Raw genomic sequence first — 26473 nt, 5'->3', positions numbered from 1 at the left:
ACCACAGTCTTGAGCAGGACTTCTCCCGCGATATGGAGCACACGAGAACCAGGAAATTGAGTTCATAACGGATCCGGCCGGATTACCTTCCGTGGAAGTGCTGGTCATTCTTGTCAGCCTGCGCAGACTACGCTGTACAGTACAATCTCGTAATATATTGCTTTACCCTGCCTGCTTCGCATTTTCCATTCCAGCTCAGACAGAAATAAGACTTCTTTCTTTCAAATTCGGACAGGATTCATCTTTCAGCTAGCCAGAAGAATAGAAAATGGCGGACCTTCCGGGCCGCAATCGCAATTGATTTATGGCACCGTGATCATAGCGAACCTCTTCCATCTTATCCAACTTTGGCCCATGCATCGCGATTACAGATGTCTCAACTGGTCGGTTCTTATATTTGTCACTATCAGTATGTCTCTGGTCGTACCTTTTGCAGTCCTCAATTCTGGCAACCAAAATGGAGACGGGAAACAGATCATTGGCACGGCCCTGAAAACTGTTATCCATGGTGCATGGTATATTCGTCGAGGTCTGTGTACACCTGATAATCACAGTGCCTAGCTAATGCAAAACAGTATCTGACAGGTATCTGGCGATAAGCTGCCTCTAACCAACTACGGGCGTGGGCCATCGCAGGCATCGTGCTTCAAGGCGCTTTTCTTGCATCTGTGAGAGGCGCAGTCAATATATGTTTCAATTGACTATCCTGTTGACGAGCATCTAAAGCTTGAAAAGAAGAGAATCACAATCTTTCATCCATATGATGGCACAATTTGTAGTTGCAGATTCGCCACTTCGCCAGTCCGTCGAAACCTTATGTGCGCGCCGGCAGCCATGCCTATAAGCTAGTCGGGTTTGAGCTTCATGGTCGCGCTCATGGTTGAAGGCTTTAGCTGACAACTGATACACGGCCCATAGCCCGTAATATCCTTGGCCTCTTCTATATTCCTGGGGCACTTCGCTCGATTTTAGCCTCAGCCATAGGCGGTCCATTGACCGATTACATTATGAAACGTGAAGCTCGAGATGCTGGAAGACGCTCCGCTGATGGTGAGTTGCAGTTTCGACCCTCAGATCGCATGTGTTAGAACGTGGGCTTGCTGTAGCCCTATGTCCCGCAGCACTCCTCACCTTTGGTTGGATGACCAGCCAGCGCGTCGTTTGGATGGTTCTGGTGAGTCTTCTACGCAAAAACAATCTGGGTTCAGCTGCAATGCTAATAGGCCACCTAAAGTGTGCGATATGCTTTTGCTTTGGTTTTGGAAATAGTATGGCATTTTAACATTTCAACAACCATCCTGACAGAGATCCTACCGGGAAGAGCGATCCACGGGGTTGCTCTGAATAATTTGATGAGGAATACCTAGTCATGCGTGGCCGCGATAGCGACTCAACCGCTGATTAATGCCATCGGGAATAACTCGCTTCTTACTGGGTTGGCAATCATTTGCTGGACCAGCTCCATTGTCATTTTAATAATTAAGCGAAACAGTGAACCATAGACAGAGCAAATCGCACGAGATCTGCCGCCATTATGATTAGAAAGCATTGAGATTCATTTGAGCATTGGTTTTATTAGCGCATCCCGAAGGCTTCTGATTAATTGATTGATTGATTGATTGTGGCAAACCACGCCTTCCACAGCCATATATTGCAAGGTTTATAAGGTATTAGTATCTACAAAAGTTTCAGCCTACGTACACGCCCGTCCATGCTGTTGCAGGGCCTAAGTTCGAAAACTCACTCATTCCCTCAGTCAACGCGACCTTCATCTCGGACATATCCTTGTGAAGAAACCACTAGCCTCGATAAATCCCGCCCACTGCGCGCTCATCTCCCCGAAATATTGGAAATAAGCCGCGCTCGTCGTGCACCTCGGGAGCATTCTATGTTTTTGCAAATTTCTACAAAAGAAAACATGCTCTGGTGCCTTCTCCTTTCCGCCACTGCGACGACGGGGTTGACGAGGTTCCTGATTCTCGGGCCAGTCAGTCACAAGTCAAGGAATAAGGGTAGGTCAAGGGCTAGGCAAAAGCCGAAACCGAGACAGATATCTATACCAGCTGCAACAGCGGCTGGGTGGACCAAGATGAGCTGGATCTGTATCTATCTGAACCAGTTATTATACGTATGGCGGCAGATCCGTTTACGATACCTTTATCAACAGCAGAGACTGAGCACCAGTTTAACAGCGCTGGCAAGATGATAAGCTCTACTAGAAACCACTTGAGTAGAGTGTTTAACGGGCAAGCGCAACCCGGGAATTTTTGGACCAAGATGAGCATATATAAGCCAGGGTTACCAATCCGTCTGCTGCAGAATCATGACTCTTAACGATAGTCTTGTGGCTTATGTGCACGCAACACCGCTTCCTGATGAATTAAGCTTATTAGTGAAGTGAAGGTAACCTTAAATATACCTTGGCAGTGGCTAGCAGCCACTGCTCAATTCGAGCGTTTCGATATATTCGAGCAGCAAGGCGCTGGAATCGATTATATTCGAACAGCAAAGAGCTCGAATGCATCGAGTATATTGATATGCTGATATGATGGGTAATTCACCATATTGTGCGTCGGCCATTAATGTATGTAAGTTCATCTTTATTACTTCCAATCTACCCCACAAGAGAGGCCTATTTCTTCCTTTGAATTGGCATTCTAAACGGACTACGGCGTGGCTAAGACTTCTTTCAGCTTCTTTCCAGAATATAGAGAGATAAGTCGTTGCAGTGCTTCGCCAGTACATATATTTTCAGAGCCCGCGCCGTATTTCCCAGTAAAATTGTGAAACTCCAAGCAAGCGCGCAGCGGGTGTCCTTGGAATTGGTAAGATAAATAAAGAAAGTATAAAAGGATGGTGCTAATTCAATCCGTGGCTTGGAAATGTGATGTCGTTGATCATATGGAGGCTTGGCTTAATGCAATGGATAAACAATACCACACCCCACTCCACCCGAACGCAAACGTGCCACCTTTCTTTTAAGGTTGATGCAGTGACTCGAGAAACTGTATTTCTCGGGTTTCTTGAAACGTGCCCAAAGTCTGGATAGTTGCCCCCAAAAGCGCTTAAGTCTTATGACCTTCGTGTGCACACTTCGTCACCAGTTATAGACATTGTATGGAGCTGGATAATGGGTTTCGCTCAATCAGCCAAAAGAAAGAAAAATGGAAAAGAAGACGCTAGAGTTGTAGTACTCTTTATAGGGAAGACCTACTTTATGGTCGACTGCGAATACAGCTGCTCACGCCTAAGTTGGATGAGTACAATAGAGTGACGAAACCAATACGAATAGGAAGTCTGTTGTGTCTCGCGCGGATGATAAAGTTTATGATTAAAGGCTTTCTCCTTTGACATCGCGAACATTCGAATGGTGACATCAGAGGCCTGGAGAGTTGGATTCGGCGGGCTGCCCTGGTAGATTAGATTTTGTGCTAGCGCAAAACTCTCAACTGACCAGCGACTGGAGTGCAGTGTGTGTTTAAGAAGCCTGCTTTCAGGCCATGCCAAAAGCTTCAGAGCTGGTGCTTCTGCTTATAAAGGTCAAGCATAGCATTGGCAAGTCCGACTCCTTTCACCTCCGCGACATACCTCAGGGTGGCTGCGATTTGTGCCTTTTGTTGCTCGCTGGAGAATGGGGAGGTGAGTGCTCCAAAGAGGGGGATAACAAGATGCGGCAACATATAATCATTAGGTTGGTGTTCTGGGGAACTCGCCAGGTGATAAGAAATCTCCCCTATCCAGCCGAACACGAACGGTATACTACCCACAATCAGATCTACTACTTCTCGAGCCTGCTTTGCCATGATTCGATACTCCGCTGTGCACTCAAAATCGGCCACCACCATGAGCCGGCCAGTAAAGTTTGCAGCCACATTGCAAGCATAGAGCCGTAAACAGCACAAACCCATGCCTAAACTAGCATGCTGCATGCTCTCCCAGCTGTAGGTCGGGAAGATGGGTGGGACTTCCTCTTTGTACTCTCCCGGTAGAGAAGTGGAGATAAACCTGACCATTGGCTCGAAATCTTTGGCCAGGTTACCAGGATCTCTAAGGCTAGAGAATGCGTTTCCAGAAGTTTTCAGATATCTAGTGAAAGACTGGGAAAACTCCTCCTGGCAAACCCCAATAAGTTGCTCTATCATTTCGTGGGTGAATGCGCTAGGTATCCCAAGGACGAGAAACGGCACATTCATGGATGGGTGCTCAATTAGCGTACTGCCAATCATCGCTTGTAAAGCAGCGTCGACGCCGTCCTTTTTGCCGGCAGCGACAAGAGACCGCGCTGTCTCAAGGAATGGATCGACGACCAACTGCCTCATGGAATAGATCGATTGATCATCCCATTGACCTGGGGGCTCAGCAAACCTCAGAACTGACGTTTTCAGCTATACAGTGTAAGCTAAAATGCCAATCCTTTAAGATTCACCTAAGAAGCACCGGAATGCAACCTACTAACCATTTTACCCCACTTATGCAAATCCCCCCCTTTTGCAACGCAATTTCCGAGAAGTCGAAGATTCCCTCTGAACTGTAACTACGTGATTCCTTCACCACCTTTTGTTCAATTGATACTATATTCACAATATGGGTAAAACAAAGGAACGCGACTTACAAGAAGCAATTAATTTGGTCGAAAACGGCGAAATACAGAGTCGCGCAGCCCGCGGCTTTGGAGTAGTGGCTTCCACTATATCACGAAGAAGGAAAGGATCGCAACCACATTCACGAGCCCACGAAGGCGATCAAATACTCTCAAATCTTCAAGAACAAGAGCTTACCGAATGGATATTACACGAAGAACGTTGCGGACGTGCTCCGGCTAAGAAAATCGTGCGAGATTTCGCTTGTGAGATCGCGTCAGGGCTCAGACCCGTTGACGAAGCTGTGAAGATTGGTCGTAATTGGGTACATAAGTTCTTGAATCGCCATCATAACCTCAAGACTAAAGTAGGACGTATTGTTAATGCTGATCGAATCGATGGTATTAATTCCAAGTCCATAAAACACTTTTATTTATACGTCGACCGTACTCGAACCTATTACGATATACAGCCCGAAGATACATACAATTGGGATGAAACTGGTGTTCAAGAAGGAGAGAATCGTAATGGAACAGTCGTAGGAACGTCGAGATCTCGTCGATCACGTATAAAGAAGTCACCACAAACTGGTTGGATGACCGCGCTACACTACGTAAGCGCGTTGGGTATTCATGGCACCGTGGTCTATATATTGAAAGGCACACATCTTCAAGCACAATGGCTACCACAAGATCTCGAAGAACATGAATACACAGCAAGTCCGAAAGGATGGACAAACACCACAATTGCTTGTGAATGGCTAGAGGATACATTCGGTCCTGAAACCAAACCTCGAGAGTCAAGTCGCCGTCCAAAACCGTGGCGGATGCTCATCCTCGATGGCCATAATACCCACGTATCCCCCCGTTTCATGTTGTTAGCGTATAGGATGCGTATCGCTCTTGTATACCTACCAGCTCATACTAGTGAAGCTTTACAACCACTCGATAAGTCGTGTTTCTCGTCCCTCAAATGGAGGTATCATCAACGACTGGCCAAATATCAAGGAATGCAAGCAACAGGACCTATTCAAAAGCAAAGAATGCTAGAAGCTTATGGCTTGGCTGTTCAAGATGCCTTTACAGAGGAGATCATACAATCAGGTTGGAAGAAGACTGGTATATGGCCCCCAGATCCTTCACAAGTACTTGAGGATACAGAGCTCTTCCCTCCTACCATTCCTTCAAGGCCTATCATACCACCACAACCGAAAGATCAAGTAAAAGTGATTCCATTTACACCACAAACCTCGAAAGAATATAGGGATCAAGTCTCTCACGTATTACGTCAATACCCAGGGCTACCAAGGGACGTGAGCATGCTACTCAAGAAAGGCGTCAAAACCATCGACTTGATGAGTGTTGAAATAGCAACAACACACCAAGATAACTTCATCCTCGATACTGAACTTGGTAAATACAAACCAGATAAACGTCAAACAGTCGAAAAAGATCCCAACAAGGTGTTCAGTAGCTTGCCAGATATTCGATCAGCGCAAGACAAGTTGGAAAAGAGGTTACGTGAAATGCCGCACGAAGATCAGCTTCCTATTGACTCTTTCGTCACAATGACACCATCTACACGTAAAAAGGCACGTAGAAGACGATAGGATTAATTATCATAATCGAGTTACTATTAAATTGCTTTGAAAACGTTATCCGAAGTTAGAAGTATAGTTTCGGGAACCCCGGAAATAGTGTTGCAAAAGGGGGGGGTTTGCATAAGTGGGGTAAAATGGGTTAGTTCTTTGCGCGCTAGAACGTACAACTTGGCACCGAATTGATGAAGCAACTTCCTGGGGCCCCTGGCTGTAATTATCATGATGGCTCCAGAAAGATGACTATAAAATCCAGTAAGATTATCTGATATAAGTTTCTGACACGTAGTGAGCCATTGCGACACTTCTTGCTCTGGAAGATGGGACGGACCTCCACGAGCGCCAGAAGAAAAAGCGACGCAAGGAGTTCATCGTCCACCACTGAATTCGGCTTTCCAAGAGTAGCGTCAATCGATTTCAATGCTGCTCCATATGTTGCTCGGGCCTTCATGGTGACTCTCCGGTAGCTGGGGAGCCTAGAGAGGGCAGCCAATGCCAACGTGGAAGTGCTGGTCGCGAGGCACTGGCAAGCGTTCTGTTGGTCAATAACTCGTTTCAAGACGCATAGATACCCTGGGTCGAGGGTTTGAAGCTAAATTTCTATATAGCTGTTCATGAGATAATGAAAAGCGAACTGCTCAAGTGAAATAGGTGAAAGCTGTCGTAGTGCATGCCCAGCAGAAGCGCCCAAAACCAGGATCCTATCTTTCAGTTCATTCGAACCCACAGCTCTCAACCGCCCGCGCGATATGGTCGTGCGTCTGCCACGAGGCATATGCCCGGCGGTATCGGGAGACTTGCAAGCTTGTCGTACTGCTATAGAAGTAGTACCATACTCATGTAGCAACGGAGCTGCTAAGGTAACATGACCACGATTGACATTGATTGGGGAAGCTCCAATCTCTCCACCACTATCCCCAAATCGCTTTATGGTGGTGGCTGTCATGTCCCGGATCCTGATAGTGGATGGATTCCTGTAGCCAGGGCATAGACGGCCCGACTTCTGGCATTTCTCGCATGCGGGTTTCGCTTCATCGCACTGCTTATCTATGAGACTTCCGATAATCGCTGATGTTGTACTGGAAACTTGCCTTGATACGTCGTTTGAGGCAGGACACACAGCCCTTGGACGGCCCCGTGTATACCATGGCAGTCCTTATGGCAGAGTGATATTTTGTAGATGGGAATATTGCCCGCTGCGTCGTGAATTAAATCGGAGTGATGAGCCGTTCGGCGGAATAACAGATTCTAGGGATGTAATCAGGCAAGTTACTTAAACGTGTTTTCAAGCGACTCAGACCGAGTCATCTAGCGATATTAGGCAGTTTTTCATCTTGACCATCAAAATGCTGCAACTAGTCTCCGAATGCATGGCCATTCAACGTTTGAACGATCAGCTGAAAAGAGCACGATCATCGAGTTAGTGCGTGTTGGGGCTGCTGATTTCCTGTGCGCCAGCTAGTTGTTGCTATTCTCATTGATCGCCGGCTAGTGGCATCTTTTGGGCCACTCAACAGGGGTCCTAAGTCGGAAAAACTAGTGCTATGTCGACAATTCAGGGTTGACGATTCCTGAGATAAGGTCCGCCCCCTACTGCAGAAGTTCTACTGCTTGTTTCACAAGTATCAGACGCCTACAATAACAACAACAATACCACAAATAATCACTATTGACACACAATTAATAAACATAGCAATGGGGTCAATTTCTTCTTAGACTAGCGTCACTTGGCATGTACATCAAGTTGAGCTTACAGTATGATGGATAAAAGTGCCAAAGTGCACGATAGCAAGTTGCAACAACAATGCGAACATCAATCAGCGGGATTGGGTACTTTGACGGCAATGATCCTGCAATAGTGGTCACAGACCCTCGGCTCTCGCTTCCGCATCCTGCTAGAGTGCCCAGTACAACACGCGATAAGCGCGACACGTAATCGCTCCAACGCTCATTATGACGATTGTTACTATTAAAACTTATGGTATCACCGATTCCTATCTGAACCCAATTCAGCGACCCGGCAATCGCCATTCTGCTGGACCATTAAGAGCCACTAGTTGGTATCCGCCGTTTCGCTCCCAGTGCCTACTTCTGTAGTGCTCAATCGCACGCGTCTTATTGCTGTTTCTAGGCCCACTACCATCGATGCTGTTTCTGGGCCTTGTGACCAGGATCAAGATTGGGCCATCTCAGTGGAAGCAGCCGATTATAACGTGAATCATGATTCTGATCCTACTATTACCGCAGACCAGTTTTCATCATCGAGGTGCATGGACCTTTGAATTCCCCCCCCCCCCCAAAAAAAAATCAAAATCAAAATTTTGTTGGGCTTTCACTCGTCCTCCTCGCGTCCCTTCTATATCTATTGAATTCAGGTAATCACTGAACAGGTAAGGGCTATTCTTAGCGTATTTTATTCATGTCAAGCGATGTCTAGCCATTTCAAAAAAAACTTGCGACCACTCGAACGTCTAATTTATTATGTGAAAAAGAATTAAAATTTAAAAAGCAATGCGTTTGGGATAGCTTCTCATTTTTGATTCTGATGCATGCATGAATGATATGTTGATTAGGTCAATTCAGAAAGATTTCTACCATGGAGAAACTATATACAGGTCGCGTCTCTGCATTAGCTCTACTCAGTCTTGAGAACAGGGAAGTGTCTGAAGGCGGGAAAGCGACGTTAATCCCCTATGTTTAAAGATATAATTTGTTCACCATCTTTTATGTTGAAATTACACCCAGAGTGCGTGTCGCGGTTTGGGGTGTGATTTTGGCAGCCTAAACCACCCCCGACAAGTACATTGCAGCGGGGTGTATGTACTATTTGAAGTTCACTGTACACTCAGAACACGTCCAACATCTTTCTCATTGGCGTGCGGCCCAGCTACAAGCCCTGCACTGCCAGGCGATGAGATGGAGCCATATCCCGGAAATAGAACAACCAGGAATTGGGGACCGAAATGCAGGACATGAGGTCTAAATCGGCCAGTCCTGCATCGACAAGTGCATGCATTGAATCCAGCTTCATGATAAAGTAGTGGAGCAGAATATAACTTAGAAGCAGATTCTGTGACTACGGGGCTCCTTAGACCTAGCTCAAAAAGCCGCATTCAAGCGCAGCTCAAAGAGGCGATTGCGATATATGAGCATGTGGTGGCAGTGCGGAGGGAGACGCTGGATGAGAAGGATCACTCTCGACTGGCATCAGAGCACCAGCTTGCCAGTGCATATCTTAAAGATGGGCTGGCTCAAGAGGCAGTCGACCTCCTGGAACATGTCATAGCAGTCGAAAGTCAGCTCTACGCTGAAAACGATCCTGACCGACAAATTTCAATAGAATTGCTCGCCAATGCGCGTAAACAACTGGAAGCGGAAATTCCATAGCCCTACCGATCCAAAAGAGCACTTCGCAAGCCAGGATCCAGAAAGGCCTTTTAGTGAAGAGTTACAGTATCTACGTTCGACCACACACACAAACACACACATGTTTATTACGCCCGGGTTATTCCCCTAGAGGGCAACTAACGCTAACTTATGATACAAAACCGCTTCTCATGTTTCTGTCATGACTCCGATTCGAGCCCATACTGCAAGACTATAATCAATCATCCAAAACCACTTATTGTCCTCGATATCCCTGTATGATACTGTTAGTTGTTAGTGCATGGCAGATCAACTTGAAGTTGACTTCTCCAAGTGTTCAGAGTCATATCCTCGGCGACTGAAGCGCGACCTGCTGGGTTAGTACATGTTTGGGATGTCCTTTGTGCATCATTTTGTCCTTCTACGCCTAGCTCCCGACTTCCTTCACTGTCTGTTGTAATCGTCCTGTGGCGATTGCGAATCCAATTGTTGCTCGAACTGCTTTGAGGTCTGGCGTCCATTTGTTGTCGTCACTATAGGTATTTCCAGCAGGTAGAACGAGATACTTCCCCTTCGGTCTTCCTTATACTGAAGCAGATCTTTACGATGTGCGGTCCATTTCGTGCAGCGCATGACAAAGTGTTCTACAGTCTCTCTTCCGTATCCGCAGGCGCAACCTGGTGCTGTTATTGCTCCAATTTGAGCTAGATAGTGGTTGAGCCTCGCCATTCCTGTCCGCAACTGGACTAGAATGCTACCTTCTTTCCATGACAATGTATCGTAAATCTGTCGAGTATGTCGTCCGGGTAAAGGGTATGTCAATCCGTTTGGAGAATGCGCCGACGTTGTCTGGCAATACTGGATGTCTGCTTTGTGTCTTTCTGGCATTGTTCAATGCCGTCGATTTGGCCCGAAATGGTGATATGCGCGGTGAACTACCGGGGAGGGCCGCTTTGCGAGCAGCTTCCTTGGTCAAGCGTGCTAGAGTAGAATTGCCATTGCTGTTGTTGTCACTGGTGCCATTGTCAACATTTTCGTCGCCGGTGTTCTCTTTCTGTTCCTGTGGCCTCCAGACAATAACGACCTTGGTACTCCGTTTTCGAAGCTGTGCCACACAAGCGTATAAGTTTGCAATCTCTTTCTGGCCGGACTGGTGCCACGGCCGTTTAAGACTCAAAGCAGCACCTTTATTGCTCGTGAACACTAGAACTACACGTTGTCGGACGTAGTGTGGCGTCTTCCGTAGTCCCTGGACTATTGCGGCCAACTCTGCTGTATATGGGTTCTGCTCTTCTCTTGTCCCGAGAATTACAGAGTGTAACATGAATCTGGTCTTTGCCCTCCAAAATCCGGAAGCCGTATAGCCACTCCAAACCCGACCAGGTCATTCTTGGCTGAGCTGCTAGTAGCGATGCGGATGCCCGTTGCCCGCTAGCTAGCTCAATGGCTCTTTCGCTCTGGTCGGTGATGACCTCGACTCGCTCGTTCCACGGCTCAGCAGCATACGCGTCAATCGTCTCAAATCTGCTTATCGGCATCTTTTCTCATGTCTTCTGCAAGTCGCTGCATCGGCGAGATGAAGCGCGTAAACATTCGAAACCTTGCTGTCCGAAGCGGGTTGCTACTTGGTAGTGTATGAATGTCTACCCAGAGCTTGATCGCTCGCTTGGCGAAACGACCCCTAGCTGGCAAGATGTGTGCTTCAGCTTCGGCAACTGTTGTGGCCACTTTGCTAAATGCGCTTACAATCGCTTGTGCGCCCACCTTCTGTACTCTATTGACAATATGCATCAATCGATCGCCACATGCGTATCTCCAGACGTTTGACGCGTATACCACAATGGGAGCCACCATGGCGGGGAACAGTTGTCGGGCCATCGCCGGTGGCAGACCCTTTAACCGTTTTGAGCCAATGGCTGCTTCCAGTGCTTTGCTCGATGATTGCTCGTATTCCTGCCTCGTTGGCTTTTGCAGTCGGTCCTGCCACCCATGCTGTGTAGTCGTCCACGAATGCGATGGATCCCTCCACCTGTCTTGTTGATGGAACGCTGCACGAGGTCTGCGTTGAAGAACAGGAAAAGAATTGGCGACAGCGGCGAGCCCTGTTGCAGCGCTGCTCGTCGAATCGTATATAGCGCACCAGAAGAGCCATATTCACTGAATCGTCAGTGTCACCAACACATACAGCACCCGAACTACAATCACTGTCAAACAGCAGTGACCCATCAGCACCAAAAGGCCACGCCCCCAACGAAGTTCATGGCTCTCAGACGTACGGCCGTTGATCTCGATTGTGGCGGTGCGATCAGAACAGAATGCATCAATCCATTTCGTCAAACTTGTCGGTATGCCTCGGGCTTTCATTCTCTGGACGAGCCGCTCTTTGCACACGCCATTGTAGGCGCATTTGACGTCGAAACTAATCAGACTCACTACTTGCCGTCGTCGCCACGCCTTATAGATGTACTCTTGCAACAGAAGCACTGCTTGTTCTTACTTCGTAGTCGTCCAATTTTCCATGTGCGTAATGGATTGTTGCTGTACCCTGTAGATCATCGGATCACCAACTCCAAGCATGACTTCAGGGGTGTGACAGTTGAGGATATGTGGCTTGATGGTACCAAACTCGGACTCGACTAGACCTTGACTGAGCATGGTATTTGCCATATTGGAATCCATCTGCTGCATAAAATTGTTGGGGAGTAACGCTCATTGGGTAGGCCGTGCCATTCTCCATACTGGAACGGCCGCCGGGTTGGTATTGGTTTGTACTGGAAACATCGCTGATGGATCCATTTCAGTGGGAACCGTGTTTGTATAGAAATCGTTATACGATGTGAAACTCTCTGGATAGTCTGGCTGCACGTTCTGGCTGCTCATCACTGTGTTCCGATAGTCTTGCTCGGAATCAGAATGATCAAGCTTAGACGAGCTTGCTCTCTCTGTGCGACTACATGCAGAATCTGTCTCCAACTTAATCGGTACCATGTTCGAATCATGTTGAGGTAGTTCCAATTCTGCGGCCAATTTGGCTAAGAGGACGATAGATCATCCAATGTATGCTAGGGATTCGAATATCGAAGGATCCAGTATTTATGGAGAAGTTCGCTTATAACTTAAGGATTATAAAGTAAAGGCCTTAAAGCAATATATACGGCTATGCTAATATTGGTCAAATGCACTTATGTGACGTGATATATAATGTGAATACTCTAAGTGGCAAAAGCTTATAAATTCCGGCCGTCCGGATCAGCGAGTGCCATAAGATGGGTCATACTCATGACGTCTATAAAAGACTATGGCATATATCTTCGAGTTATGACTGTTTATTGCTCTCCTTTCACCCGGAAGCTAAGAGTCGTTTAGTTTTGTAGTAGCAACTCATAATTGGCGGCGCTTGGTTCACAAATGCTGTTATGGGGAGCATGCTTAGGCAGTATGTCGCAAGGTATACTAGACGTGGCCAACTCCCCTTCGCGTCATTGACTCATCTCAGAAGTAGTGCGATCTTTGGAGCATTCAATACCTGCGTTATATCAATCTCGAAACTTATAAGAATTTCCCGTAGGTGATAAAAGGCAGTTTACAAAATCCGGCCGTCTACCTCTCGGATAAGACGCCATGTAAATAGGTCTCTTACCGGTCACCAGCCAGCCGCTTGCATCTCGGTACTGCATTGCCAATCGGCGCGATTGTTAATAGTCGGCCGCCATGGACGACTTAGCGCATCATCGACACTAGCTTCTCCCTTGATCTTGCGACCAAAGAGCAATGCCGACTATCATTCGAGGCAAATGAGAGTAAGGCAGGCTAGGGTTGTGTTTCAGCAGCCATTGATCAAGAGCCATTACAATAAAAGGTAGAGCAGGCAACGATATGGCCTTAATGCGTTGCGTTGGAGATGGCCGATGGACTATTTAGTGGTGCATATACAAACGGCTCGAAGCGGCGTCACTAAGCTGCAGGGTCTAAAGACCGCTAAGCCTATGAAAAACAATTACAAATCCTTTGGGGTTGTTCCTCCTACGGCTTCCGCGTTAAAATCTGCTGGTATCAGTATTTTCTATCTAATAATCCGCCAAGAACATCCCATTAAGTCGTTGGAAGATTCGATCAGCTCTGCATAGCATCATTACCATCTTGTACAGCTCTCTCCAACGAGCTCGGGATGTTCACCAAATCTTTGGCCTCATGGTGCAGCGGATTCAATGTTTTCTTGGGGGCTTTGTACCTTTGGACCGTTGCACATAAGGATTTTGATGACTGATTAACAGCTGTAGCAATATCTAGCGGAGAGGCTCCAATACTTGGGAGATTCCGCCAAGTTTCAATTAAAGTCTTGACGCAATACCATCTAGTGATGGCTAAACGAGCGATTGGAAATAATAGATCAGATCGACCATGCCCACTTAAAGTGTGTCGAGCGACAGGCACGTCAACGCCACAAACTAACTGGGTAGGTGCTGCTATGTGGCTCAAATAATTGGTCAGGCGTGCACGGCCGTGACGGGTGGGTTCGCGACGGTCCATACAATACGGGGCAAAAAGTTGGGACATTGCCAGCCGAAGAAAGTTTGGGCGCTTAGTTTGGTAGTTATAGATTAGCTGGGGACCCCGCATAAGCCTGAAGCTTGTCCGAGCACGCTGCCATCTGGAAATCCTCTCGTTCTCCAACCCGACCACCGTAGCATTCACTGCACCATATGGCAGATCCACTAAGCCTCTCTTCTGGCATCGTCGCTCTGGTGACCGTTGCCTTCAATGCAGCGTTATTCTTCATCAGACGATTCGCGAATTCCAAAGCCAAGATAAGAAGGCTCGGGCCTTGAAGAGCGAGCTAGGGGAGCACAGTGGCGTACTCGAGTCACTCCTCGAGACGGTTAACATTCCACATGGACGGGGAAATGCGCTAGGGTACAGGACCGCCACTATCAGGATACAGATAGACCGCCAACAGCAGGGTGCAAGGCCGCCACATAGCAGGGTACAGATAGACCGCCACATAGCAGGGTACAGATAGACGCCACTTGAAGGGTACAGATAAAGCCATCAGTGATCCTCCACGCTCCTACATATTTCCATCTTTGACTTATTCCATTGACCCTCACTCCTCCACCGCGCGTACACTCATTTCGACGTAGGCGATGCAATCATATTGGTTCCTAGTCTATGAAGTTTTGCCGCTACCACGGTAGCATAAGGTTTGCAGTGTCGTGGTGGATTTCAATTAGGATAAGAATCCGGATCAAATCACGATTAGAATCAGATCCGGAAAACTATATTCATTTCTCATACTAACCCGGTCGTTTTATGCTCCCAAAAGCGAGTGATTAGCAGTCTAGCTCCTTTGGTCAGCTGGCGCACATAGCCACAACAGCTAGAGCAGTCCTTCCAAGTGCCAGTCTCCCTATGCCTTTCGAATAGTTTACAATACTCGTTTGAAACGTCATCAAGCTCCCAAGTTTGGCTTGCTTCCTTCTTGTTCTTGTTTTTATCATTCTTCTTGACTTGTGGAACCAACTCAGCTTCAACTGCTGGTCGATCATCGCTCGCTTGAACTTCGCATGTTGCAAGGTCGGCTACTTGTACATTGACGAAAGTGTGTGTGCTGTCTCGGCCTAGCCATGTCTCCGTTGTAGGCGTAAATTCCCCCATCTTTGAGTCTTTGGTCTGAAGTATCGGTACATTCCGAGGTTGGAACTAAGCGCACAAATGCACTAGAATGCAACCAACTTTCAAGAGAAGCCTAACGCTTCCCGACCTCTACTCCCGCCCATAAATTTCAATGAGAGGATGAACGCCCTCTTGACCCGTCTCATCCGCAAATGTAAATTGCTTCGCAGTCGCTTGGCACTTTGCCTACTTTTCACCACAATTCACAAGTTCTTGGCATTTGCATGACATAGGAATGGAGTTCACGAATCAGTGCGCACTGGAAGCAATCACGAATTCGGCGCTATTACGGCCAGGCAGACGACTGTTGGAAATACCAGTCTTTTCCATATGGTCCTACGGCAAGAAGATCACGGCGCTTGCGCATTATGTAATAAAATCTCCGGACATGGACATTTCTTATCCAAGCACCCGGATGATGTGTGTATTAGGCTGCTGTGCAGTTGACTATAGGGCTTCGCAACTAATATACCCTTTGAACTACTCCAAAATTCTAAAAATAAAAAATCAGTCCGAAGCCATTTTAAATCTGTACATCCTTGGGCTCGCCTTGCGCTCGTGGATGATCATTAACGTGCCTATATTTCGTGTTCTAGGTCCCGAATGAAAGCAAATACCGTGCCCTTGGCGACGAAAGTGTAGCCGTAGGCCATCAGACTGATTTTGAACAGCACGCCGCGAGATCCGCCCACATCTAGACGACTGATCCCGTGGTCAAGAGATTCCTGCAGCTGCTGAAATAGGAGCCGGAGGAACTCGTCACGGTCGATCAGATGATCAGCAGCTGCAGCTTTAGCCTGCCGGTGCAAGAGAACGTTGGGACACTTTGCGTCAAGGCGACCTTTTCTGACCAGTCCTAGAAGACATCGCTGTGTGCAGTACTGTCGCTCTTGTGTGAAGCTTCCCCGCGCGGCGCTCGGCCCAGAATGCGCTGGCTGCGCCGTGGGCCTTGGCTCTGACTACTCGACCGCGGCTCAGACGGTGTCGGGGTGTCCGGCATCGGAGGCGAGCACTCATCCGACGAAGACTTGTGTCTCGGTCCCTGAATCTTGGCTGCACATCTGGACGGTCCTCTTCCTGAGCCCAGCGTTTGGGTCTTGCTCGAGGCACGCGCGGTGACCGGCTGATGCCTGCATAAGTCGTCGGCGCATACAGCGAGCCGGAGCTTGAGCCGCTCGGAGCGTATCGCTCGTCTCGGGGAATAGATCGCAATGTCGTCTCAAAGTCCTCTGCCCATCGCCTCAGCTCCAAGATCACACGCTGTCGCTCATCCTGCGATCGAACATTGGGTGGGTTCCCTGGCGGGCCGAGAGCCATCAGGCTGAATGCCAGGTACTGGCCAACTGCGGTGCAAGCGTGGTGTTCCTCCGCGCTGCCACCTCAAAAGCCGGTTCTGCTAGATGGTACAAGAGTGTGCCGCGTTCTCGCCCGTCTACCCGCAAGAATACAATGGTCTGGCCGGTAGTCAGCAACCCGTACTCGAGATCTCCCTCGATCATGTAGTTGTAGGTCTGTGTGATGGCCGCAGCGGTGAGCCTCTCGGCATAGTACTGGAATCGACCGTCGGGATCGGCCGCGGTAGGTATTGTTTTCCGATTGACCACATCTTTGAAGATATCCATGGGATGCAGACCGACGCGCAGAAGCGGAGCGGTCAGCTTGTGGGGGGCCTTGTATTCGGACACATACAGCATGGTACGCCGTGTGGAGAGCTCGTCGTCATACCGGTATACGCATATCTGGTTGGGGCGGATGCGTCCCGGATCTTTCCCTTGATCGGGCGTCTGTGGCGGTATCGAGGAGGCCTGCCGGCCGACAACCTCCTCCGCAACATCGCTGATCACATTGGGGTGGATCTCAAAGACAATGCCGTTACCGATCCAGGAAATATTCGAGCGTCTTTTCGCAAGATATCAGTCGCTTGGCAATTCGCTGGCCAAGGCCCGGTCAAAAAGCCCTGAGATTCGAAACGCAGATTAGAGACCGGGAAGGTGCCGTAGAAGGCCCCCTAGGATGGCTCGCTGCTGCTCGAGAAAGTCGGGCCATGGGCGTAGATTCTTTGGACACAGCTGGTTGCGCGGGTTTGTGATGGGGCCCTTCGAGGTGAGCTCCTTGTCGGTCTCGACTGCGAAGCGGCGGCTTACGAGGTCACGACTTGCGGCAATGTATTTCGTCCAAAGTTGTCCGTCGCATCAACAGTTCAGTCTCTTGTTGTCGGTTTTCGCCCTCTTGTTGTCGTTTCTCGGCTTCATCGGCACGTTGCTTCTCATCGTGCTATCGATTCTCGGCATCGCGTCATTTACGTTCGGCTTCATCAGCACGTCGCTTCTCATTTGTCGTGATACCAGCCGTCGTCCTTGTTGGAGGTCTCGCCCCGCTACGGTGCCGTGAAACTACGCGTTGTAATTTTGGTCTTCGACGCGATAAGAGTCAGGCGACCCCACCACGATCCCCGCTCTCACGCGGTTGGCCATTCTAGCTCCTGTAATTCGCGTCGGCTAGATCTCCAACCACAACTTTCAACAACAAAAGAAGTCCAACCAAGAAGTTTCCAATACTGTATTCACAGCTGTTTCTCTCTTACTGCTCGGTTAATACGGCAATACTTGTAGTATGGACGCGCTCTGAACAGCGTATCGCACTAAGCACAGCTAGTGTTGTGAACAGCCCCAGCCCGACTTCCCGGCGGTTATGTTCTCAGGAATGGCGCCTGGCCATTCTTGTTGCACTTCAAAGTGAGCAGCGTATACCCCGAACTGGACAAGGCTGTTCAAGCGGTGGTGCGCCGCTGGGCATCTTTGGAACAGTTGCCGTCAGAATTGCTGGGCATGATTGTTTTTGACCCAGACCTCTCCCCGCCTGACGTAAAATCTTTCCGGCTTGTTAGCAAAGTATGTAAGTCATAGCAGCGACCCGTTTGTTTCGTCGAGTTCGACTTTCTCGCCTGAATGCACATAAGGATGCGTTTATTCAGATCAGTTTGCATTCGAGTCTTGCGACTTAAGTTAAAGAATCAGTTTGGTATGAGCTGGACCTAGAGGCATGGATGCCAATTGCGGCCGAATTTCATGGCGAATTTTCTGATAACGCGGAAGCCCATAGTGTCGGCATTGAGTCCTTCACAGCGCTTATGATGGCGGCCGCATATGATTCTGAGCTGTTCTGGAACCCATGTCAGTCATCCACTAAGACCGCCGATGGCCTCAACGTGGCATAGGCAATGGCATCATCTCTGATAGAAACCTCTGCTGGCCTGCGGGGTCTCAAGGGTCATGTTCTGAACGCAAGAGCGACTTTCCTCGCCACATTGCGACGTCTGCCGAGTCTGGCCACCTTTCATAATTGCCGTATGCCGGGCAACCAAGTAATGGAGTACCTTGGATACGAACTTTGCGCAGACTTGTTCCACAACCAGCAAAATAATAGACTCCATCACAGTAACCAAGGCTTCTTTGCATTCCTACTACCAGCACTGAGGCAGTTAGGGACACAGATTCACAGTCTACATTATGCCGATGAATGGATGTATACTGGCCTCACGGGACTCACGGTCGGCGGTGTCAGAGCTTTTCAACACATTACTTCACTCGATCTATCCATCCCTGGTACACCTCATGATGCCCCTGATGAGAGCTCTAGCGGCCTCCTCAGCGCTTTAACAAACATTACTGGGCTAGGCCAATTGAGACTTCGCATTGGTTACCTACACGCTTCTATCCGCAAGTTGCTACAAAAAGCAAGATGGCCTCGACTAACTCTCTTTGAACTAGCTGAAACTGTGGCCTATTCCCATGATTCACAGCTCCTGTCTTTTTTGAAAGCACACGCAGCATCTCTTTGTCAACTTAGGCTCCTACACTGCAAAATGACCTGGGTCACATCATACAGATGAGAAGGCAGGTTGCTTCAAGCTTAAAGTCCATTTGTTATTCGTACGTACATCATGGAATCACAGCAACAAGCGGCCTCACATACGTTTTGATTACTGGAGGACTGGCAAGAAGGCTTTCTCGCAATTCTTGATACTGCTACAGGTACAACTATCGACCTTGGTAGATTTCGTACTCATTTGACGGCAAATTTCATGCTCAACTTACCTCGAGCACATGTATAGGGTTTATTCTGTAATGAGACAAGTTTGACCCTACGATGGAAGTGCTGCTGGCTTGACAGTGCAAAGATTCGACTTCAATCTTGGTTACAAAAGCTATGCCTCGGATAGGAGCTTGTCCTTCTAGCAAAATCCATTTCTTGACTCCTGCGGTGTCGAAAGAATATCCAATATATAAGATAGCTTCTCCTTTAGCATGAGGTATCATTGAAATTAGCTAGCGACCTTAGATACTTTATCAGTAGTTTTGCAATGAACGCAAAGCTAGGCCATCGAGCGTCAAGTAGCTGACACGAGTAAGCTGCTCCATGTCTACATGGATGCTCCCTGGTAAATTTGTCAACCCTGAACGGTTAACATTAGTCGTCGAACCCGTGTATGTCAAGGGACGGTATAGGACCTACATTGATTGTCTCCGATATTGTACTTGGAAGCCTGGGCCATGGTGCGCCTGAAAGCTTATGCGCTTGTTTGCCGCTTAAGTGTCGCGCAATTGTCCGCTGCACACTAAAGACATTCTTCTATGCTACACAGTGGTCCGGCACGGAAATCTTCCGCATAACGGTTGGCTTGAACACGGTGCCATCAGGGAGGTTGCTCAAGATCGCCTTGAACTCGGCGAGTTCCAACCGATTCTTTAAAGTCTCATTGGTTTCCCAGATAGCGTAGTTAACCAGGAAGTTTCCATCAAGCGATTTGTGTAGTTGAGTGGAGATGTATCCGGCTGCTTCTTCAATAAGTCCGCGCTCTTGCGCCATGTCTCAAGTAAGGCGTCATGCTCGGCACCATCCGGGATCGAGATGACGTTCATGAGAACAATGGGCCAACTGGGGGTTGCTGTTCTAGCTGTCCCGCAAATGTGATTCGCGCATCCAACTGTTGGTGGCTCACAGTAGGTGCCAATGCGAGGGTGCCATGCTGAAAATCGTCGAAGTAGTAAAAAACCGGTTTAGAGCAGGTGGATGATGGAGACTATTAGAGTCAAGGTGAATAGGTGAATAGAAGTATCGATGTAGATGCAAGTTGGGTTAGAACAATCTGAGCAGGTGGCGGTCGAGGGTTTTTACATATCTTCTGAATTTTAGTAACTATAGGATACGGAGAAGAGGCGGCGGACCTGTCAAGTGCCGACGGGCGAGGGGGTCGTGACTTAGCAGTAATCATGTAAGCTCGACTAGGTACTTGGTTAGGTACCTAATAAGTAGATTTTAATGCAATCAAAGTTGCATTAAGAACCTCCTCGGGGAAAAGTCAAAATAGCGAGACCGACAACTCGCCATTTTCTAAGTCTTATTGTCCGTGTTTGTTCGTCAAGTTTGGTGTTTAAAAATAGCAGCGTCCTCAGAGCACACATTCCTTAAGTGGGTCGAGGAGAACCTTGCGGGAACGTTCATTCCACTTCAAATATATTCTCGACAGCTATGGCTTCCGAAAAAGATACCCGAGGCCGAGAGCTTGACACTGTTGCTGTTTATGACTTGACTCAGCTTCAAGACGACTCTTCAAAAGCACTTGCTCATTTGATCAGCAGCAATCACACCAATTTTGCAGTCCTCCGAGATCCGAGGTTACTTTTCCACAACCACTTACCAGATGTAAAGTGTTGCCCTAATCCATATCGGCTCGTGCATAAACTAAATTTGTCTAGGCACTATGCTCACCATACCTGCTCGGTGCGCAGCGTGATAAGCTGGAGGACATATATGCTGCCGAAGCAAAAGACATTACGAACAACAAGGATTGTGAGATCCAAGATGGAGTTACGTACGAGAACTGGAGGCACTTCCCTGCCAACAAGAAGTACGATTTCTGACCCATGGAGAAACTTTTGACAGTCAAATTGACAATGGTTGTTAGATACACAGTGGCCTACACAGCGTTCTTTGACGCTGAAGTCGGGAACCGCGGGAGTGACTGGAAATCGGTTGTCATGGAATACCTCTTCTCGGGGGACAAGCCTTTAATCAATGGATTTTCTGGCGGCCGTAAGTTAACATCAAATTGTTCTCATGACCCATGCCTGCACCAAACTTAACAAACTGTGCTGATGGGTTTTGGTTCTCCTTGTCAGTTGGCCACCCGTTCATCCATCTCGCATACGCCTATGAATTTGGCAGCCTGGACATCGCCACGGAAACGCTCAGCATGGGATGCACGGAATACGCCAGCACGCAACAACTCAACTTATCTAACGGCGAGTTTGTAAGAAGTCTTGTTGAGAGTAAAGGCTGACAACCGGTTCGATGGGCTGTTCGAGGACCCCGGGTTCGTTAATATCCTGACCATCTTACAAGATAAAGAGACGGTCGTCCCCATGAGAGATGACATCGTTTCGGATATGCTCAATTCTAGGCTGGCGATTTCAAGCATCTAGGTGGAAGCTGAAACCAAGATGGTTGCAAGGTCTGATCCTTTTCTTGTACCATAGTGTAGACATTGAGTGCTCGAGAACGGTCACTGAGGAGCAGTGTTGAAATGACACATCTCCAAACTGTATTTGAACCACACCACTGTGTCCCTCAGGTGGGTCAACATCAAGGCACAGAATAAGGTTCCTGGCCAGCAATCGACGTCTCCACCTTTGTTGTTGGTGTTGCGGGGGTGGGGGGATGCACAGAACGAAGACCTAGTGATGGATCTTGAGAGAACTCCTTGTCTCGAAGACCGGTAACCGATTTTGGCGCTGTTCGTACATGTTTGTATCTCGTATAGGGCAGCGACGAATCTTGTCATTAGAATCATTTATGAAGCATGGATCATGATTATGGTATGGCCCGCACAGTCTACGGACTGACGTTTCATCATGCGATCTCATAACCGATTTAGTTTTCAATTCCCTTCTCTTGAGGCTAGGACGGGCTTCGGATCGTCAAGAAAAGTATCCATATTACTTTGTGAAGGCAACTTCACACCATCATCTTTTTTTATTCTCGTTGGATTATTTCCATCGTTGAGTGATGGGCAGGACCGCGCCTCTTGTGACGTAGGAGCGCGCGCAAAAATTCATGTTTAGCTTTTATGTGAAAGGAGGTAGGTGGTGAAAACAGGCACGCTCAGCAAGAGTCCAGTGTCTTCAGAAAGATTGTCAATAAAGAGGAAAAAAGTATACGAGACATGAGAGGGGAGATGCGAGCAACTTATACTACAATAAATGCCTGACATTTTATGAACAAGTCGACACTGCCACGCCACACAGATCCACTTCAGCTAATCGTTTTACTAACTTGACAGAATGTAATATATGATCATCCAGCTCTTCTATTAGCTAACAAGTCGGCCCGGCGACCTGTATATTTATTGGTGATGCCACACCAGCACGGATGTTAGTGTGCCATTATCCGGAAGTAGCTAGTAGCTGGGCGCCGAGTACCAATTGGTTCGCGGCCCAATACTGGGACTTTTGCCAAGAAGTCCCGTACGGCTTCCCTTTATTCACTTCACGCATATTGCTACATTATTGTGATACTTGCGGACGGAATGAAAGCAGGTTCAGGAGCAAGCATGATCAAGAGATTAGCACCAAGAGTCTGCATCAGTGGCAGAAAGAGGGGGATCCACTATACGCACTAATATGGTTTATCCTACGTAGACTCACCGATACAGTAGCAGACATCATTCTTGTCAGCGACACATAGGCTTCACGAAGTGAGTATGGCGCAGGACTCTGGTGGATGGAATCGACATAATTTTTTTGTCTATCGATAGTTAATATCCTCGGATTATAATATTCCCCAGGAGTTGTGCCGTTTTCAGACAAACTCCCCAACTTTACCATTACCCATACATAAATGCAAGTGGCCGTCATGTCGTTAATCGTGATTGGTCTGGATCAAAGTGCCAGAAGGTATGTGCCCACAACTTCGCTTCATTGTTGCGGTTGCCAGGGCGGTGACGAAATGTAACAAAAGAAATTAGTGTTTATAGTGGCGTGATTAGCAGACTCCGGCTGCAGTCACCTGTCTTGGCACTCGGGTGCTTACGGGTGTAGTCTTGTGGTTGTCGCGAGGGCTAAGTGAGTCGAGCGTGTCACGATACGCGCCCTGCTCTGGTGAACTATCAGACCTTCCATCATGTCGACGGGTCTCTATTTCCTTCCAAAAAACGTGTTCTTTCGCTTCAAGGTGTCAGGATCTATGGCCAGTACAGCAGCCATACGTTCCCTCTCCAGCTTCACATTTCTCCTGCGCTCCATTCGTCTCTCTTCGATGGTATCTTGGCTGATGTGACCAAATCGGTTTCGCCGTCTGAAGCAGGCCTCCATCATGGCATTGGCGTCAAGTAATTTTCTCGGGATGGTTTGCACCACCTGGAAGATCTCCATAGGGTCGCCAACGCTCTTGATCTCATTCTCCCCAGTTTGAAGATGGTCAACGCCATGCGGAACAAGGTTTTTTGAGCCCTCGTAGAAGAAACATCCCACACACGGAGGGTCGTCTCAATGGGAAGCGTGCCAATGAAGCAGCTCATGAACCAGGCCGTCATGCACAACGTCACGGGTGGAAGGCGGATGGGAATGGTGCCTTTGCTATATCTTCGACACTTGGGCTTCACCGCGTCTGTTCCGTCAAGCTCCCCTCCGATCTTGGCCCAGACAGCTGGCATGGTTCCTGGACCGATGTCATTAGCACCCCGAGATAGGAAATCCACGACATCGAGGAACAATGTGAGGGGCGCAGTCAATGTACGTTTCAATTGACTATCCCATTGACGAGCATCTAAAGCTTGAAAAAGAATAAAAACACAATTTTTAAACCATATGATGGCACAATTTGTAGTTGCAGGTTTGCCACCTCGCCAGTCCGTCGAAACCCTTATTGATTGGGGAAAGTGCACGCCGTCGGCCGTGCCTATAAGCTAGTCGGGTTGAGCTTCAAGGTCGCGCTCATGGTTGAAGGCTTTGGCTGACAACTGATACACGGCCCATAGCCCGTGACAAACAAGACTGACCCCATAGCGCGACAAAATTGACTACGGTCATTATTCATCCCATCGCAACCATTTGTGTGTACTCGATTGTCTAGATTACGATACGTTACAGGATGACGTATGTGTGTTCTTTTGTTCGTCTTCCGTCGGGGCCGCTGCGAGTCCTGAAGGACGCGCTACTTTCCCTATTGCCTTTCAGAGCGCCCTGGGTATTCAAAATCCCCATGCTGGGGTGGTAACAAAGGGCTGATGTATTTGCATGCCCCATCCGGTGAAAAGAAGGCCACCAATTTTAATTTGGGTCTTATTTAGATACTTTGCAATTCTCAAGCCATCACGGGACAGACTAGATGGGATTGAAGCCGACCATCCACCAGCGATTAGAGTTCAATGGACACGGAACCTCAATCACCCGCGTACCTAATACTTGAGGCCAGTCAATTTCGAATGTTCTGGCCACTACGAATCTCGGGGTGCGCCCTCCTGTACCGGAATTATTGTGGAGCATTATATCTGTTATGACATTTTTCTATCGCTGTTATTGCGCTGACCAACAATCTACTTTCATTTGCTGTGACTGTCGCCAGGCTCTACAGAATATTCGTGCACTCTAATACCATTGAATTCTTCATATATGATATTGTTCCTCCCTCAATGACTCCCTCCTGACGTCGAGGACGGCTGGAAGTATGAGAACACATGACAACTTCATTATTCTTCGGAATATAAAGATCAACTGCATAGATTCGATTTCATCTACCACGGAATTGTACCCGCACTATTTACGTAAGTACCTGTGGGACCATCCTTGCCGAGCGTGGCGAGATGACAAGCAATCTCGGCACCAGTCTCGGGTGCATTGGTACCACGGAAACCGTTGAGGTTTGTCGAACAAAATCCGGGACAGCATAAGTTGAACTTCCAATTTCGATCCTCTTCATATTCTACCGCATATTGCAGGGCCAAGGCGTTCAAGGCCGATTTACTGACGGCATACGCCGGAGCTTTGAATTTTCTGGTTTCACTTCCTAGAGTTGCCCATCTTGTCATGCTACCAGCGCCTGAGGAGACGAAGACGACTCTCTTGGTTTGTTGTGATTTTGCGAGCAAAGGCAAGAACTTTTCGGTGACAGACATAGTACCGACCACGTTAGTACCCAACAGCTGCTCGTACGTCACACGCGAGCTGCTAGGCGGAGGGCTGACTCGTGCAATACCCGCGTTGTTGACCAAAACGTCCAAATATCCAAATTTGCTATATAACAAGAACTTTAAGTAAGTAATCATGTACTGTAATAATAAGGGGAGATACGCTCGTATACCTCTGAACATATTCGACGGCTGCGTCAATAGACTTGTCCGACTCGAGATCCAGTATCAGAGGCTCAACATCCAATTTTTGCTCCAGAAGCTGCTCCACTGCCTCCGAAACCGCTTGCTCTCGTCTCCCCGCCATTATTACATGATAGCCATGGTCCCGTGAGAGTATCTTGGAAATAGCAAGACCAATTCCCTGATTGGCTCCAGTGACCAAAGCAATCGTCTTATTGTTAGTCATCATCCTGACTGTATTGAGAGCTACCACGTGAATAAGAATAGATCAGAACGAATGCTAATTCGAGATGAAATTATAGGTTCCAGAAGAGATAAACAGATGAAGGAAAACGTAATGTAGAGGAGAATGGGGTATATCTTTGAATATGGCGCGGATATATAACAGCCAGTCCCGCCATTCAATATATTCTGTACGGACGGACTTAACGGCTTTGCTTTCGTATGTCCGGCTGGAATCCCGTCCCAAAAATACTTCTCCGCTTGGAAGCTTGGCCAGCCTCGGCACATCTGCCCTAGTATCCACCTTCCAAGGTTTGGCACGCATAGGATGGAAGACTTAAATGTTTACAAGTGCCGGCATGAAGCCTATGTGTCACGTCGCACTAGTTTGGTTTGATGACTTGCTACCCACATGTGATCAGGACGTCAATGTTCTTGCCTTTCTTGCGCTAATATCCTTCCAGTTTGTGACTTGCATACACTCAACTATTTCTTAACAGAAGAAAGAAAAATGCGTCGACTTAGAGCACATTCTTGTATCGTAAATTGGATTATATACCACTCAGATAACATAGGACTGATGTTGACTCAACCTATCAGAGTAGCATACCTTGTCGTATTGACCTTGGTCAATTTTTTCTATAATATTATGCGTTTATGTATGTA

The 26473-nt window shown here is 47.9% G+C and overlaps 13 protein-coding genes across 13 annotated transcripts; 5 read left to right on the top strand and 8 right to left on the bottom strand.

The window, feature by feature from the left end:
- Window positions 1-926: 926 nt before the first annotated feature.
- BKA67DRAFT_526823 (uncharacterized protein) lies at window positions 927-1088 on the top strand (the record flags this gene model as incomplete). The annotated part of the gene is made up of 1 exon (XM_046098786.1): window positions 927-1088. A coding segment is annotated over one exon (162 nt), but the record flags the coding sequence as incomplete, so codon positions are not given.
- Window positions 1089-1532: 444 nt separating this feature from the next.
- Window positions 1533-2358, top strand: BKA67DRAFT_586094 (uncharacterized protein). Its single transcript, XM_046104237.1, has 3 exons — window positions 1533-1677; window positions 1745-2110; window positions 2156-2358. Exons 2-3 carry the CDS (start codon window positions 1889-1891, stop codon window positions 2204-2206), a joined length of 273 nt encoding a protein of 90 aa, XP_045952185.1. The 5' UTR covers window positions 1533-1677; window positions 1745-1888; the 3' UTR covers window positions 2207-2358.
- A 1154-nt stretch (window positions 2359-3512) lies between these two features.
- On the bottom strand, window positions 3513-4319 carry BKA67DRAFT_664698 (uncharacterized protein; the record flags this gene model as incomplete). Its single annotated transcript, XM_046108424.1, has 1 exon — window positions 3513-4319. The coding sequence occupies one exon, from the start codon at window positions 4317-4319 to the stop codon at window positions 3513-3515; it is 807 nt and encodes a 268-aa protein (XP_045952184.1).
- Window positions 4320-6397: 2078 nt separating this feature from the next.
- Window positions 6398-7325, bottom strand: BKA67DRAFT_541842 (uncharacterized protein; the record flags this gene model as incomplete). Its single annotated transcript, XM_046100999.1, has 3 exons — window positions 6398-6769; window positions 6905-7224; window positions 7298-7325. The coding sequence occupies 3 exons, from the start codon at window positions 7323-7325 to the stop codon at window positions 6398-6400; spliced, it is 720 nt and encodes a 239-aa protein (XP_045952183.1).
- Window positions 7326-9297: 1972 nt separating this feature from the next.
- Window positions 9298-9564, top strand: BKA67DRAFT_527159 (uncharacterized protein; the record flags this gene model as incomplete). Its single annotated transcript, XM_046098818.1, has 1 exon — window positions 9298-9564. A coding segment is annotated over one exon (267 nt), but the record flags the coding sequence as incomplete, so codon positions are not given.
- Window positions 9565-14120: 4556 nt separating this feature from the next.
- BKA67DRAFT_586074 (uncharacterized protein) lies at window positions 14121-14830 on the bottom strand. Its single transcript, XM_046104236.1, has one exon. It carries the CDS (start codon window positions 14545-14547, stop codon window positions 14323-14325), a length of 225 nt encoding a protein of 74 aa, XP_045952181.1. The 5' UTR covers window positions 14548-14830; the 3' UTR covers window positions 14121-14322.
- Window positions 14831-16098: 1268 nt separating this feature from the next.
- Window positions 16099-16586, bottom strand: BKA67DRAFT_586065 (uncharacterized protein; the record flags this gene model as incomplete). Its single annotated transcript, XM_046104235.1, has 2 exons — window positions 16276-16586; window positions 16099-16243 (listed from the first exon to the last, which is right to left on the bottom strand). Coding segments are annotated over exons 1-2 (237 nt in total), but the record flags the coding sequence as incomplete, so codon positions are not given.
- On the bottom strand, window positions 16587-16900 carry BKA67DRAFT_586063 (uncharacterized protein; the record flags this gene model as incomplete). The annotated part of the gene is made up of 2 exons (XM_046104234.1): window positions 16669-16900; window positions 16587-16645 (listed from the first exon to the last, which is right to left on the bottom strand). Coding segments are annotated over exons 1-2 (203 nt in total), but the record flags the coding sequence as incomplete, so codon positions are not given.
- On the bottom strand, window positions 16619-17098 carry BKA67DRAFT_586059 (uncharacterized protein). The gene is made up of 2 exons (XM_046104233.1): window positions 16669-17098; window positions 16619-16645 (listed from the first exon to the last, which is right to left on the bottom strand). Exon 1 carries the CDS (start codon window positions 17048-17050, stop codon window positions 16871-16873), a length of 180 nt encoding a protein of 59 aa, XP_045952178.1. The 5' UTR covers window positions 17051-17098; the 3' UTR covers window positions 16619-16645; window positions 16669-16870.
- Window positions 17099-18436: 1338 nt separating this feature from the next.
- Window positions 18437-19108, top strand: BKA67DRAFT_541840 (uncharacterized protein; the record flags this gene model as incomplete). The annotated part of the gene is made up of 1 exon (XM_046100998.1): window positions 18437-19108. One exon carries the CDS (start codon window positions 18437-18439, stop codon window positions 19106-19108), a length of 672 nt encoding a protein of 223 aa, XP_045952177.1.
- Window positions 19109-19662: 554 nt separating this feature from the next.
- BKA67DRAFT_121847 (uncharacterized protein) lies at window positions 19663-20526 on the bottom strand. The gene is made up of 3 exons (XM_046094949.1): window positions 20399-20526; window positions 19732-20339; window positions 19663-19672 (listed from the first exon to the last, which is right to left on the bottom strand). Exon 2 carries the CDS (start codon window positions 20083-20085, stop codon window positions 19849-19851), a length of 237 nt encoding a protein of 78 aa, XP_045952176.1. The 5' UTR covers window positions 20086-20339; window positions 20399-20526; the 3' UTR covers window positions 19663-19672; window positions 19732-19848.
- Window positions 20527-20748: 222 nt separating this feature from the next.
- BKA67DRAFT_527196 (uncharacterized protein) lies at window positions 20749-21362 on the top strand (the record flags this gene model as incomplete). The annotated part of the gene is made up of 3 exons (XM_046098824.1): window positions 20749-20952; window positions 20976-21127; window positions 21185-21362. 3 exons carry the CDS (start codon window positions 20749-20751, stop codon window positions 21360-21362), a joined length of 534 nt encoding a protein of 177 aa, XP_045952175.1.
- A 3396-nt stretch (window positions 21363-24758) lies between these two features.
- BKA67DRAFT_586044 (uncharacterized protein) lies at window positions 24759-25937 on the bottom strand. The gene is made up of 2 exons (XM_046104232.1): window positions 25576-25937; window positions 24759-25508 (listed from the first exon to the last, which is right to left on the bottom strand). Exons 1-2 carry the CDS (start codon window positions 25812-25814, stop codon window positions 25010-25012), a joined length of 738 nt encoding a protein of 245 aa, XP_045952174.1. The 5' UTR covers window positions 25815-25937; the 3' UTR covers window positions 24759-25009.
- Between the last annotated feature and the right edge of the window lie 536 nt (window positions 25938-26473).

The sequence above is a fragment of the Truncatella angustata genome (genome assembly GCF_020726525.1).
Source record: "Truncatella angustata strain MPI-SDFR-AT-0073 chromosome Unknown BKA67scaffold_11, whole genome shotgun sequence".
Taxonomy (NCBI): domain Eukaryota; kingdom Fungi; phylum Ascomycota; class Sordariomycetes; order Amphisphaeriales; family Sporocadaceae; genus Truncatella; species Truncatella angustata.
Note: the sequence above shows the minus strand (reverse complement) of the source record. Positions and strands in the feature narration are given on the sequence as shown.